At 41.7% G+C, this 14,229-nt stretch overlaps 1 protein-coding gene across 1 annotated transcript in view; it reads right to left on the reverse strand.

Moving 5' to 3' along the window:
• agbl4 (AGBL carboxypeptidase 4) overlaps positions 1–14,229 on the reverse strand; it is a 678,742-nt gene that overhangs the window by 47,330 nt on the left and 617,183 nt on the right. Inside the window, exon 9 of the mRNA XM_049486062.1 lies at positions 8,189–8,300. Coding sequence (XP_049342019.1) covers positions 8,189–8,300 — 112 coding nt within the window. The remainder of the gene's footprint in view (positions 1–8,188; positions 8,301–14,229) is intronic.

Consider the following 14,229-nt stretch of genomic DNA (forward strand, 5'->3'; position numbering starts at 1 on the left):
ATCATAAGAAGCATTTAGGAATTATAACTATTTATCTAAAAAACTTCTTTTCCATTTAATTTGTTTTATTTCAAATTAATTTTGATAGTATGCAGAGCTCAAATTATGAAGATTGTGTCACTGTCCAAATATTTTTGAAACTATCTGTTTGTTTTTTTTTTCCGGCAGTGACATGTTTAATACACCTTTTATGGCGTTTTTCCAATAACCGTGACATTTTAGATCAAGGAATGTTAAATATCAGGCCTCGCTCCAACTCCCATATTTCATATTGCCTTGGCATGAGTACATTGGCCAATGTGAATCTTCACTCTCACTCACAAGACCACATACATGCATTGGGTCAGCTGAACACAGAAATAGCCTAGTCTTGGACTACATTGTATTTCTCAATAGATACTCTCCACTGAAGTTAAATTGTTAATAGGCCAACTTGTTTAATTTAGCTTAGCAGACTGTACAAAAGAGGGCAAAACATAGCTTTGGTGCGCACCATTTCCTAAATTTCCTTCGGAATAAATAAAGTATCTATCTATCTATCTATCTATCTATCTATCTATCTATCTATCTATCTATCTATCTATCTATCTATCTATCTATCTATCTATCTATCTATCTATCTATCTATCTATTTGAAAAAGAGTGAAATACACCAGTGATAGACGATATACAGTAGCAGTCAAACATTTAAACACACCTTCTCGGACATAAGCCCAATAAATATCCTGTAATCTGAGCCAAAAAAGAGAATCCACAGATGAGAAACATAAACTAGGAAGGATCTTAAGAGGTGTTTGGGTGCTTATTAATTTATTTGTCTAGATTTTGATACTTTTAGGCCAATGGGAGTGCTGGAACATGCTGGTTTGTTTGTTTTCAGCGCTCTCAGGCTCTCAGAGAGTCAGCAGCAGGCGACAGATGCAGCTGCTTATGATGCACTAAACCGCGCAACATGGTGGCACGGGGCTGTCAAAGTGCCCGTTCAGCTTGATTACGAGTCACCTCTGTGTTAAAAAGGGCTAAATAGCTTAATCCATTAGGCTGCGGAGGAACGGGGGGAAGGCGAGGGAGGAGGATGACCTGCCTGACTGAACGCTGACGTTCTTCTTCCTCCTCTCTGCTCAACACCTGTGTGTCATCAATTCTATCACTTTAACACTGTCGGCTTAGCCTCTGTGCGTACAAAAACCTACACACACACTTACAAACAAACTCAAACACACAAAAACACGAGTGTTGTATGGCTTCTTGCTAGAACTTTAGTGTTTAAAAGAGGACAAGAGGACAAATTGTTGGTACACGTCTTGCTGGCGCATCTCTGAACAAGACAGCAAGTCTTTGTGATGTATCAAGAGCCACGGTATCCAAGGTAACGTCAGCAAACCACCAAGAAGGACCAACCACATCCAACAGGATTAACTGTGGACGCTGTAAGAGGAAGCTGTCTGAAAGGGATGTTCAGGTGCTAACCCGGATTGTATCCAAAAAACATAAAACCAACTGATCAAATCACGGCAGAATTCAATGTGCACCTCAACTCTCCTGTTTCCACCAGAACTGTCCGTCACCACAATCAATTATTGTGCTCTAAAACCAGGTGTTCTAGTTTCACAGTGCAGGACCTTTTTTCGATATGAGCTCAGTCCTCGGTGGAACGTTTAGAAAATATGCTCTGTGGGAGGTGCTGGTAACCAAGGTAAGACGGAAAAATACTTCAGAAATGAGGAGCATTTCCGGATATTTTAGATTAAAAAGATAAAATCTCTGTACGTAAAGTTGTAAAAATCGCATTAAAACTGTAATTCAAAGAAACCAAATGAATCGTGAAAATCACCCAGCACTATTGGGACATGACGGAAGTCATGAAACATGCTAATAATTACTATTCTATTACTTTTTTTGGTCAATATCTATATTTAAAAAAAACAGGTTTAAAAGGAGCTGTGGGCTATGATCTTTAACAAGAGACCGAAATTTGGTCCAACCTAAAGCTCAACTGAACCATGGTTCAGGTTCCTTGAAAGTGTCCAAATCTTTTTTTATGGATGGTTTGGATTTTAGACCATTTACAGCAAATTAATAGAAGGCTGGAATCTATAAAAAGTACACCATTCTTCTAATGTAATGTCTAGATGAGGCTTTTGTTGAATATGAAGATAATTTTCTGTAAATTATTCTGTTTTACTGCTAAATCCAACCAAATATAGGGAACCAAATGTATGGAACCAAATGTAGGGAATGTTCTGACTACAGTGTACTGAGTACAGTGTTGTATACTGGATTACAGCCATGCTAGAAGACCCAACCATGACCCATAACCTCTATCTTCTCAACAGGAACAGAAGAAACCTCCATACACTGGGTTCAAATCTGCTGCCAACTAGCCATTGGTGGTCCAGTGGTGGCTGTTTAAAGGACAGGGATAAACCTAAAACGGTACAGAGTTCCACCTGCACACAATAACCGTATACAATTTTTATTGGAAGGGGAACCATATAAGGCAGCTTATTACTACACATCATCACTTTTTCATAATCTATTCCAAGAAAGAGCACCATGCAGGGCACTTAGACACTTCTCCCTATGTGAAGGGCAGTAAATATGGCACTTCGTTTGGTTTTTGCCACTCTAAAGGGTACTTTTTCATCATTTTTGCAACACTGTGGGCACAAGAGGGGGCAATTGCCCCCCCTGCACCTTGCCTGCCTTAAGTCCACCAGTGCCACTGTCCTCACTACTTATTCTACTACTGTATATATACAGTGCCATTCCTAGACAGCACAGAGATAGACAGATATATAGATATATAGATAGAAAGAGAGATAGAAAAAGCAAAAGAGTGATGCCTTCCTTCCGTCATTGTGGGAGCACTTCCCAGAGAAGGGCCAGATACTGCTGACACAAACTGGAGGTGAGCAGCTCCCGAGCCGGAGCAGAGGAAGAGATGCGATGATGGGCACAAATTGCTCGTAAATCTCACAGATGGGTAAGTAATGGATGCCTGACACCAGAGGACATCTCAACACATACACCTACATGCACACACACACACACTCACACACACACCCCACAGAGTGCACCTTTCATTTCATTCGTTTCGTTCATTCTCACTGCCACCCGAAATGCCGTATGTACAAAAAGACTATACAGACGACACAGAGCGAGGTTGGGAAAAAGGGAACGAAGAAAGAAAAAAAAAAGGAGGAAAAATGAAAGTCCACGAGAAGGCCATGCTTCTGAGGTGCAATATCCATCTGGCCATCCTGACAGGATCTAATACATTTGTTTCAGATGGAAAATTAATTTTCTAATATTAAAAAAGGTCAGAAATGAACCATGGTAATGCCGTCCCTTTTGTCATCTTTAACAAATTATCCAAAATGGCGTTGTCAGATCGGTGGGGAGATGTTTGCCATGATGAATGTTCCCAGTAATCAGCCAATCAAAAAGAATCCCCCGCTCTCCTTGATAAATGGGGTGGAAAAGCGGCGCTTTGCCAGGGAGATAGGCCCATTTGTTTCTTTATTCCTTCTCTTTTTTTTATATAAAAAAAGAAAGAAAAAAAAATAGAAAGCAGAAAGTCCTGCGCTACACAGGGACAGATTATGTTTACTTGCATGACTGACTTTTAGCCATTTTCTCCCCTGACCAGTGCTCACATTCGGGTGTAATATGGCGTACTGTTTTTGTTTGAAAACCATTTAGGTGACTTTACTTTTGGGGAGATGGATGGAAAGTAAAACTGTGTGTGTGTCAAATGAAAGTGAATGCATCCGAGCTTTTCTTTTCTTTCTTTATTTTTTTCAAAAGTAGACAAATCAAACTGACTTTGCTTTTACCTTTAACTGCATCTTCAATTCACCTTCACATATTTATTTACCATATTTATAAGTGATTATTAAAGAGCAGAGTTGCACCTACCAGTTATTCGTTTGAATTTAATCTAATTGGGGATGCCTATTTTGAATTCAATCAAGCATTATGCAAAAGGTGCTCCTGTCTCTCCTACACTCAGCTCTACCTACGATCTCCAGCCTCCGGACTACGATACCCAGAATGCACCACACACGGACATCACTCCCTCACACGATCACTGTGACACGATGTCACTGCACACGGAACCACCAGGAAGTCAATCACCAGAATATTGATCACACCTGTTCGCACCACTATATATACACCTGCACTCTACACACTCCTCGCAGAGTACTGATTGGTTTACCACTTTACAAAGTTTTTCACGCGTCACGTCTATTGCAGACTCCTGTATTAGAGTGTCAGTGGTATATTATGTGGCATGTCAGTGTATTTAGGTTGTGAAAGGAAAAGTTTAGGAACCCTATTCTAAATACTGTGGGAGAAAACAGTATGGGTATTCCACTAGTGCGAGAAAATACACAATTATTGGGCGCCGAGTGGTCCAGCGGTCTAAAGCGCTGCCAATTTGAGCAGGAGGTCACCGGTTCGAACCCCAGCTCATGCAGCTTTGCCATCAAGCTGCCGGCGTTAGAGGGAGCAAAATTGGCCCTGCTCCCTCCGGGCGGGTAGATGGCGCTCTTTCCCCACATCACTATGGGGATGTCTGCAGCACAGGGCGTCTGTGAGCTGATGTACCAGAGCCGAGCCGCTGTGCTTTCCTCCAAGCGCGCTGGCTGCTCGGCAATGAAGCGGCAATGAAGCTCGAAGCTCGAAAAGAAGCGGTGGCTGACTTCACATGTATCGGAGGAGGCATGTGCTAGTCTTCACCCTCCTGGTGTGTTGAGGTATCACTAGTGATTGGGGGAGTCCTAATGAATGGGTTGGGTAATTGGCCGTGTAAATTGGGGAGAAAATGGGAAAAAATAGAAATAAAATTATATAAAAAAAAATAAATAAAAAAAATACACAATTATAGTGCTACCTTTCTAGACTTGCAGTTGTCAGTCTAGCACAACCTAGCTTTTACTCTGTTTTTTTGGACAAGCTTGTGTCTGTGTGTGTGTGTAAATGTGTGTGTGTGTGTCTGTGTGTGTGTATATATGTGTGTGTGTGTGTGTGGCATACAATATGACAGCACACACAGCATGGGTAGTGAGTAGAATGCTGCAGTCACATGCCACACGGCTGGCAGTGAGACTGGCAGGTTAAGCTGAGTGCTGTGTCTGATGTGATTAAATATACTGTAAGTGGCTCTGCCAGCAGGATGTGTTTGCTTATGTGTGTGTGTGTGTGTGTGTGAGTGTGTGTGTGTGAGTGTTAGACCTTAGAAGACCCCAAGGCTTACCGTGGTACACAAGGCCCGAAGCCAGCAGGGCTCTCCCCAGTGTGTGTGAGTGTGTATGAGTGTGTATGAGTGTGTTAGTGTGTGTGAGTGTGCGTGAGTGTGTATGAGTGTGTATGAGTGTGGTGCTGGCTGTGGGAGAACTGGGCCAGAAAGTGCACCAGTGAACCAAGGCCAATCACCAGCACAGTGCTGACAGATCCTGCATGTGAATGCTGATGGGATGATCTATTTGCTGAAGGGTCATTTTTAAAATTGATTATTACACCTTTATTAGCAATATATGCTGCCTTTAAGACAATAGGGGCCTATTTTAGTGATCTTTAAATAAGCTGTCAGCTTGATTCAGGGTGTGTCAGTGTGTCTTTGCTATCGTAACAACTGGAAAAGTACACCTATGCAGCTCGAAATGTGTTGTAGGCATGTACTAATTCTCTTGATTAATCATGGGTGTGTTTTTGGGCGTAGTGTGAAATAAACGAATCAGCGCATCACTAGCTTATCATTCACCATATATAGATAGATAAGATGTTTTTTTTTGTAAACAAAAAAAGTCTCCAGGAAGTTGCGAGAGACCCTGATGCCCAAAAGTCAGATAAAATCTATCAGAATCTAGAACGAGTGGCATATATATATACAATTTAGAATTGTGGGGATGACGAATGTGACAGTCAGAGTCCCAAAATGTGACACTGGCGGATGCATGTTGGGAATTGTAGTTCCGGACCGAGGTTTGACTCGGTTTGTAGTTAGTGTTCTGAACTACAGAGCCCATAAGAGGCGTGAAACCTAGGAAAAGATTTTAGGCCCTATCTTACACCCTGCACAAGGATCTTTGCGATGCTCATTGCTATCTTACACCCCACAAACAGTGTGTTTGTCTATTTTCATGCCTTTCCCTGGCTGCGTCGTTTAAACAGCAACTACGCTTCTGAATATATCTGTGCTGATGGACGTGCTGGTCTAGAAGTGAGGTGTGTTCAGGAAAATTTGTGGCATATTGCAATCTTGACAACAGAAAACGCAGGTGCGCCACTGACTGAAAACAACCTCTCTCTGAAATTGATTTTTTTTTATCAGCGAATTATTGCTAATACTTAAACATAATTCACACTGTCTCAGCAATTACATATGCATTTTTTATCTTTACTTATAATTTTCTATACTGACCCACCTTTTTCTGATTTGGGGATGTACTGTTTAACGCGTGGTGCAAAGTAAGAAGCGTAAAAAAATATGACTGTCTCTAAGCGTCCAGAGAGTTTGTCCATGCGAGTAAGAGTTGTGAGTGATGGGTTTGTGTGTGTGTGTGTCTCTGTGGAGCGTGAGGGACATGGGCAGATCACGGCGCTATGAAGGATCCCATCGATCAGCGTGTCAGTGCTGGGGGAAAAGGTTAAGCCGCCGAGCGTGCCACCGCTCCCCTCGCCAATCCTCCTGCTCTTATCAGGGTTTTGAAAGAGCAGCAAAGGGCAGGCCATTCCCAGGACAGCCCCTGACCTTCACTCATCACACACCTCACTCCGCCCGCCCGCCATAATTAACACCCCACCCGGAAAAGACGCCCAAACAAAAGAACCTGCAAGCGCTGGGAGTGAGGAAGAGAGCGCGATCGGAGACGCACCTGAGCGCGAGAGCTTTCGAACGGCGTCAGCATACACACACACACACACACACGTATACACACACACACACACACACACACACAGGGAAGAAAGTGCTGAGTCAAAGTCCCCCAGTGTTAGTGTTATGAAAGCGTAGCATAGGGGCTTCACAGGAACACAGACCTAAATGCTGAACCAAGCTTTTCTAATGCGCACCATATCCTCGCCTACTGTTTCTTTTAGACACTGCATATGTCTTAAAGGGGCCTACATACCCAGATTAACACATAAAACACTTTTTTCCCACTTTTTAGCCATATTGTATTGTATTGTAAATGGTAATGATCAACTCATTGACACACTTTATATGTGTGATTTATATTGTATTGACAATGTACAGGGATTGGATAATGAAACTGAAACACCTGGTTTTAGACCACAATAATTGATTGTGGTGACGGACAGTTCTGGTGGAAACAGGAGAGTTGAGGTGCACATTGAATTTTGCTGTTATTTGGGCAGCCGTGATTTTAGTTTTTTGGATATTTGCAAACATCCCTTTCAGACAGCTTCCTCTTACAGCGTCCACAGTTAATCCTGTTGGATGTGGTTGGTCCTTCTTGGTGGTATCTCGCTGACATTACCCTGGATACCGTGGCTCTTGATGCATCACAAAGACTTGCTGTCTTGGTCACAGATGCTCCAGCAAGACGTGCACCAACAATTTGTCCTCTTTTGAACTCTGGTATGTCACCCATAATGTTGTGTGCATTGCAATATTTTGAGCAAAACTGTGCTCTTACCCTGATAATTGAACCTTCACACTCTGCTCTTACTGGTGCAATAATGTGCAATTAATGAAGATTGGCCACCAGGCTGCTTCAATTTAGCCATGAATCCTCCCACACTAAAATGATGACAGGTGTTTCAGTTTCATTGTCCAACCCCTGTATGCAAGTGTTTACAATACTAGAGAGAAACAACTAGTACTGTACTTTTTAAAAGTATCAATTGTTCTTATATAATATTCTAATTTTTGAAAACCCAACCCTAAACCAAACTCTAATCTTAACAGATCTCTCACCAAGAGGTACACTACCCACAAGTAGCCTCTGTGAGTCTTTTTAAGGCGCAGTAGCGGAATCACTTTTGTACGCCCTCTTGTGGCAAGACTCAATCAATGTCTAATAGTAATCAATTATATATCTGCCTCAATATATGTGTTACAGATTTGTCAGTTCATTATAATTGCTAATGCTAATTAAACAGTTTTTTTTTTTGTTTAAATGGAAGCATGTGTGTGTTTGCGTGATCCGTCACTCACAGGGTCCTGATTCATCTGGACGATGAGCTGCTTGACAGCGTGGAGAGTGGGGTGGGCCCATGGGGAAGGGTCCTGCCAGTGGCGGTTCAGGTCAAAACCCATCAGAGAGCACCTACAGCGGGAAAACAGGTAAACAGGAGAGATAAACAATCCAACCAACCCACAGCAAACATCAGGTGCACAGCCTGAGATCACATACAGCAGCTTTTGCCCTAAACCAATATTTAAAGCAGAAATGTCATGCAATAATAATACCACCACTACTAATAATACTTCTGTATTTTTCAGACTATAAGGAGCACTTAAAATCCCTTTAGTTTTCTCAAAAATCGACAGTGCTCCTTATAATCTGATGCACTTTATGTATAAATTCTACCAGTCAGGTATTAACCCTTAGAATCCTACAGACGGATTTTCCGTCCAAAATCGCATCTTGTGTTCTCAGCTTAATTACTCAGGAATCCCTTCACACATAAACATAATCCATATATGGTTAAAAAGAGCAGAACTTACTCTTTCTAAAAATATCAATGAGATCCCAATGCAGTAAAGATAAATCTACAAGAATCCCATTCAGAAAAACACCTAAAAAAGTAAAAAATCTCCTTCCTCAAACAATATTATTTACCTTTAGTGCCTCAAACATATTTATATGATGTTTGAAACTACCTGCACTCATCATTTTCTGAGCTGCTAACTCTCTCTTTATTGGCTGTGCTCTCAAGACTGTTCACTGTACTCCACACAGTATTAAAAACATAATTCATTTGAGACAACAAATTACCTAAAAAACGAGTCCAAAATACTTAAAGAAACTAACCATTACACTGTGAACAGGGTTAGCACAAGTCACTCATTCACACTCATTAAAAAAATTAGTTTGTGCTCGAATTGTTTGAGTTATTAAACTTAAATGGTTTAAGGCAATTGGTTTCCTTAAATCGTTTGAGCTTGGTTAACTTGTCAAGTTTTACAGTGTGACACAGCCAGTGTTGTGCGTGAACGAGTTCAAAAGAACGCGCTCATTGAACACACTCATTTTTTCGTGAGCGTTGAACTGAACGCAACACATTTTTAATAAAGAACTTGAACGTGAATAAGTTGACATTATGTGTCATGAACGGCAGACATCACTGTAAATGAACGTTGGCTAGAGAGCGCGGAGCGCGAGGGCGAGAGAGAGAGAGAGAGAGACCAACGACGAGAGTGCGGAGCGCGAGGGAGAGAGAGAGAGAGAGAGAGACCAACGACGAGAGTGCGGAGCGCGAGGGAGAGAGAGAGAGAGAGAGAGACCAACGACGAGAGTGCGGAGCGCGAGGGCGAGAGAGAGAGAGAGAGAGACCAACGACGAGAGTGCGGAGCGCGAGGGAGAGAGAGAGAGAGAGAGAGAGAGACCAACGACGAGAGTGCGGAGCGCGAGGGAGAGAGAGAGAGAGACCAACGACGAGAGTGCAGAGCGCGAGGGCGAGAGAGAGAGAGACCGACGACGAGAGCGCGGAGCGCGAGGGCGCGCGAGAGAGAGAGAGAGAGAGAGACCAATGACGAGAGTGCGGAGCGCGAGGGAGAGAGAGAGAGAGAGAGACACCGACTACGAGAGCGCGGAGCACGAGGGTGAGAGAGAGAGAGAGAGAGAGACCAACGACAAGAGTGCGGAGCGCGAGGGAGAGAGAGAGACCACGACGATAGTGCGGAGCGCGAGGGCGAGAGAGAGAGAGACCGACGACGAGAGCGTGGAGCGCGAGGGCGCGCGAGAGAGAGAGAGACCAACGACGAGAGTGCGGAGCGCGAGGGAGAGAGAGAGAGAGAGAGAGAGAGACCGACGACGAGAGCGCGGAGCGCGAGGGAGAGAGAGAGAGAGAGAGACCAACGACGAGAGCACAGAGCGCGAGGGTGAGAGAGAGAGAGCGAGTGAGAGAGACCGACAACGAGAGCGCAGGGTGCGTGGGCGAGAGAGAGAGAGAGAGAGAGAGAGAGAGAGAGATACAGAGAGAGAGAGAGACCAACGACGAGAGTAAGAGAAAGTGCTGCAATTTTAATAAAATGGCTAGTGGAAGTGATGCACGGAGACAGACCCCAATTCTCCTTATGAACATTTTCATCACCTTGTAAGAAACCCACAACTACAGTGTCATGAGCAAATGTCTACAATGAGCCGTTTTAGAGAACATATAGTGATTTCTAGCTTGTAGTGCAAAAAAAAGTATTTACTTGAATATCTCAGGAAAAAAGTCAAATGAACTGAACTTTGAACTCGTTCAGAATTAAAATTGTGAACTTTGAACGTGAACTGTTCAGTTTGAGCATGTATGAACTGTACTTGAACTAGTTGAGAAAAGCTGTGAACTGGCACAACACTGGAAACAGGGGTGTGACAAGATCTCGTGGCACGAGATCTCGCGAGATTAAAACGGATGATATTTCTCGTCAAGCTTAAACCTGTCTCGCGGGAAAAAAAAAAACAGTTTAGTGTGGACTTTTTAAGCGGGATCTGGCAACACAGGAGCAATAGCAGCGAGTGTGGTGGCTGAGCAGTGAGAGCAGCTCTCAGCAGAAGAGGAAAATTCAGGTATTTGTATAGAAGATGCTTCTGCTACTTTTAAGTTGTATGTCTGGCTGCATTTTGGCTCCAGTGGAAACAATAAACGGTAACAGAGTGACCAACAAGACACAAACCATATATAAATACTGTAAGTAAATCCTACACCTGACTGTTTCATAGGCAGCTGTACTAATCCCTTAGCTCTGTACTGTATTAAAAACATGTTCTGTCTCTGTTTCACTTCAAGCATAGTCTTAATATGACTGGTTATGGTTCTGCATAGTTAAATTACAAGAGATTTAGGAGAAAAAAACACAAACCATAGTCTTAATGTGACTGGTTGTGGTTTGCACTTATTGTTTGCACTATATAAGACCTAGAAAAGTTTTATTTGTATTTTTTATTCTTATTCTTATTTCTATTTTTTATATAAAATCAGTGTGAGAGAGAAACCCGTCTGTTAAGTTTGCGTTATATGATTTTGTCAAATAAAACTCTAGTTTTTAAGGCATTTTTCATTTTTGATGTTTGAATGTTTATTTTTAAATCTCGTCTCGTCTCGTTCTCGTGAACCCAGTATCGTGTCTCGTCTCGTGATATTAGTGTCTCGTCACACCCCTAGTGTGAAATGTAGTAGGAGTAAAGAGGCTGTTTTTATTCAAATGTAAGGAGTAGAAAGTTCAGATAATTGTGTGAAAATGTAAAATATTTACTTATTAATATCTACAGTATTTCCTAAATTTATAATTACAGTAAAGTATAAATAACCTACTTTTTTACTTAAGTAAAGTACAAAAGTACAGAATGATCTCCTTTGTTAGCTGAATCTTTCAGGTGACACCAGGCTGCCAGCCTGCCAGCCACTGTGCTGTCCAGCAGATCTCTGGCAGGTCGCTAGTGCTGCCGCTCCCCTGGCAGATGCAGGCAGATGGGGAGGACAGGAAGACAGACGGGGCCCTGATGCGCCAGCGAGGGGGCGGGCACTATTGAGCTGAGGCAGAGTGTCCGTGACTTTCAGCATCACCTGGTGTCAATGTCCCTGCCTGTAGAACCATACTAATCCCCTAGTCAGCAAGAATTGATCCCGTGTCCCTGCCTGCATCTGATCGCCACTACTATCTCTCTCTTTCTCTTTTTCTCTCTCTCTCTTTCTCTCTATTCTCTCCAGATGCAGTCAGAGTGCTGAGGCAGCAAAGGTGTGATGAAGTGTGAGTGTGTGTCGAGAGAAAGAGAGCGAGAAAGAAAAAGAAAGAGAGAAAGAGAGAGAGAGAGAGAGAGACACACACACACATTCTTAATTCACTGCCTGCCATTACCGCACTCATCAGTCCTCACTCATTCACGCTGCTGAGAGCCCCTTCAGGGGTCAGCTCTCTGAGACGTGCCGTTTCGGACCCCTGTCAGCACTCCGGAGGGGCCGAACGACGGCAGCGAGTCTCTAAAACTTCAGACCTGATCTGCAGTGCCGGTAGTACAACACCAGATGGCAGTCTATGGGAGAATACTACAGCTCTGGAAAAAAATAAGCGGACCACTTCAGTTTCTGAATCAGTTTCTCTGATTTTGCTATTTATAGGTTTATGTTTGAGTAAAATGAACATTGTTGTTTTATTCTATAAACTACAGACAACATTTCTCCCGAATTACAAATAAAAATATTGTCATTTAGAGCATTAATTTGCAGAAAATGAGAAACGGATGCAGAGCTTTCAGACCCCAAATAATGCAAAGAAAACATTTAATTTCATATTCATAAAGTTTTAAGAGTTCAGAAATGAATATTTGGTGGAATAACCCTGATTTTTAATCACAGTTTTCATTCATCTTGGCTTCATGTTCTCCTCCACCAGTCCTACACACTGCTTTTGGATAACTTGTCCTAACTGCTCCAGGTGCAAAAATTCAAGCAGTTCAGTTTGGTGGTTTGATGGTTTGTGATCATCCATCTTCCTCTTGATTATATTCCAGGTGTTTTCAATTTGGTAAAATATATATAGACCTTTTCTGGTATAAAGATTCAGAGATGAGAGGCCATACACAAGCAAGGACACAAGGAGGAAAAAATAATTTTTTGTTTTTCATCGGCTGTAAGCCATAATCATCAACAATAAAAGAAATAAACGTTTAAAATCGACCACTTTGCATGAAATACATCTATATAATATACAATGAGTTTCACATTTGAAACTCAATAACTAAAAAATAAAGTAACTTTTCAATGATATTTAAATTTATTTAGATGCACCTGTATATCCTCAATCCATAATGTCACATGTGTACCAGGAATATGCCACAGAAGGCACTACCATTCACAGTGGACAGTCAAAATACTCATTATACCCATCCCATGATATCCGGCATGCCAAGGTGAGGTTAATAATAGAAAGAATCATGTCTAATCGACTTAGACTTGCCTTGTCTAAAAAGCAGAATTTTCACTATTACCATTTTTGTATTAGTGCTAATCCCACTTTTGATTCACATGATTATGGATCTGTCTCCTAAAGTCTCTTATTATGATTAATCTCAGAGCTGGAGAACATAATCTGTCCTTATTCATAATGATAAAGTCACACATTGTTCTACAAACCGTCAGTTCTTCACAATTGGCATCAAAAATGCTTCTTATGTAAGGTTGTTTCTGCTGGATGCAGGGCCAGTTACAGTAAGATTCTTATTTAATCTTTTCCAGATAAAAGATTATGTCCAGATAGGACATTTAGTTTGGGCTTGGGCATCAGCCATGAGTAACACCACACGGTGGATGGTGTGGTATCAGGGTTATAAGCTATGTTCCACATTATCCACAAATGGTAAAAAGGTGGAACAGTGGTGAACCTTCCCAGGAGTGGCCGGCCGACTAAAATTTACCCCAAGAGCGCAGCGATGACTCATCCAAGAGGTCACTAAAGACCCACAACAACATCCAAAAACTGCAGGGCTTACTTGCCTCAGTTTCTAGTCAAAGTCCTGACCTGAATTCTACTGAGATGCTGTAGCATCACCTTAAAAAGGCCGTTTGTGTCTTTCATTTTCCACACTAGTGTAGTTGAATGCAGGTTTAATGTACTGCAGGTGGAGATTAATAGTATTATTGTAAAATACATATATAGTTTACAGTGAGGGGAGCTTGTGATGGGATTTCCCACATACAGTAAAAATGTATAATGTGGTCATATGCATCTATGCATCATAATCAGATCACCCAGGATACATGTTAATGTGAGTACTGGATGGGGTCAATAATCAATCAATCAATCAATCAATCAATCAATCAATCAATCAACCTTTAAATGAGGGTGACCCTCATTTACAATGTTGCCGAGCATTTACAGTTTAAAAGGGTTTTAAAATTCTAAATTAACATAAAAACAAACTGAAACTTAAAAAGTAAAGATTTTTTTATAAAAAAATATATGAAATAAATAAGAAAAGTAAAATTATATGAATGGTAAGAAATGATAAAATGAATAATAATGACTTCATATTTTTGTTACTCGTT

Source organism: Astyanax mexicanus, chromosome 12 (genome assembly GCF_023375975.1).
Source record: "Astyanax mexicanus isolate ESR-SI-001 chromosome 12, AstMex3_surface, whole genome shotgun sequence".
In the NCBI taxonomy this organism is placed as follows: domain Eukaryota; kingdom Metazoa; phylum Chordata; class Actinopteri; order Characiformes; family Acestrorhamphidae; genus Astyanax; species Astyanax mexicanus.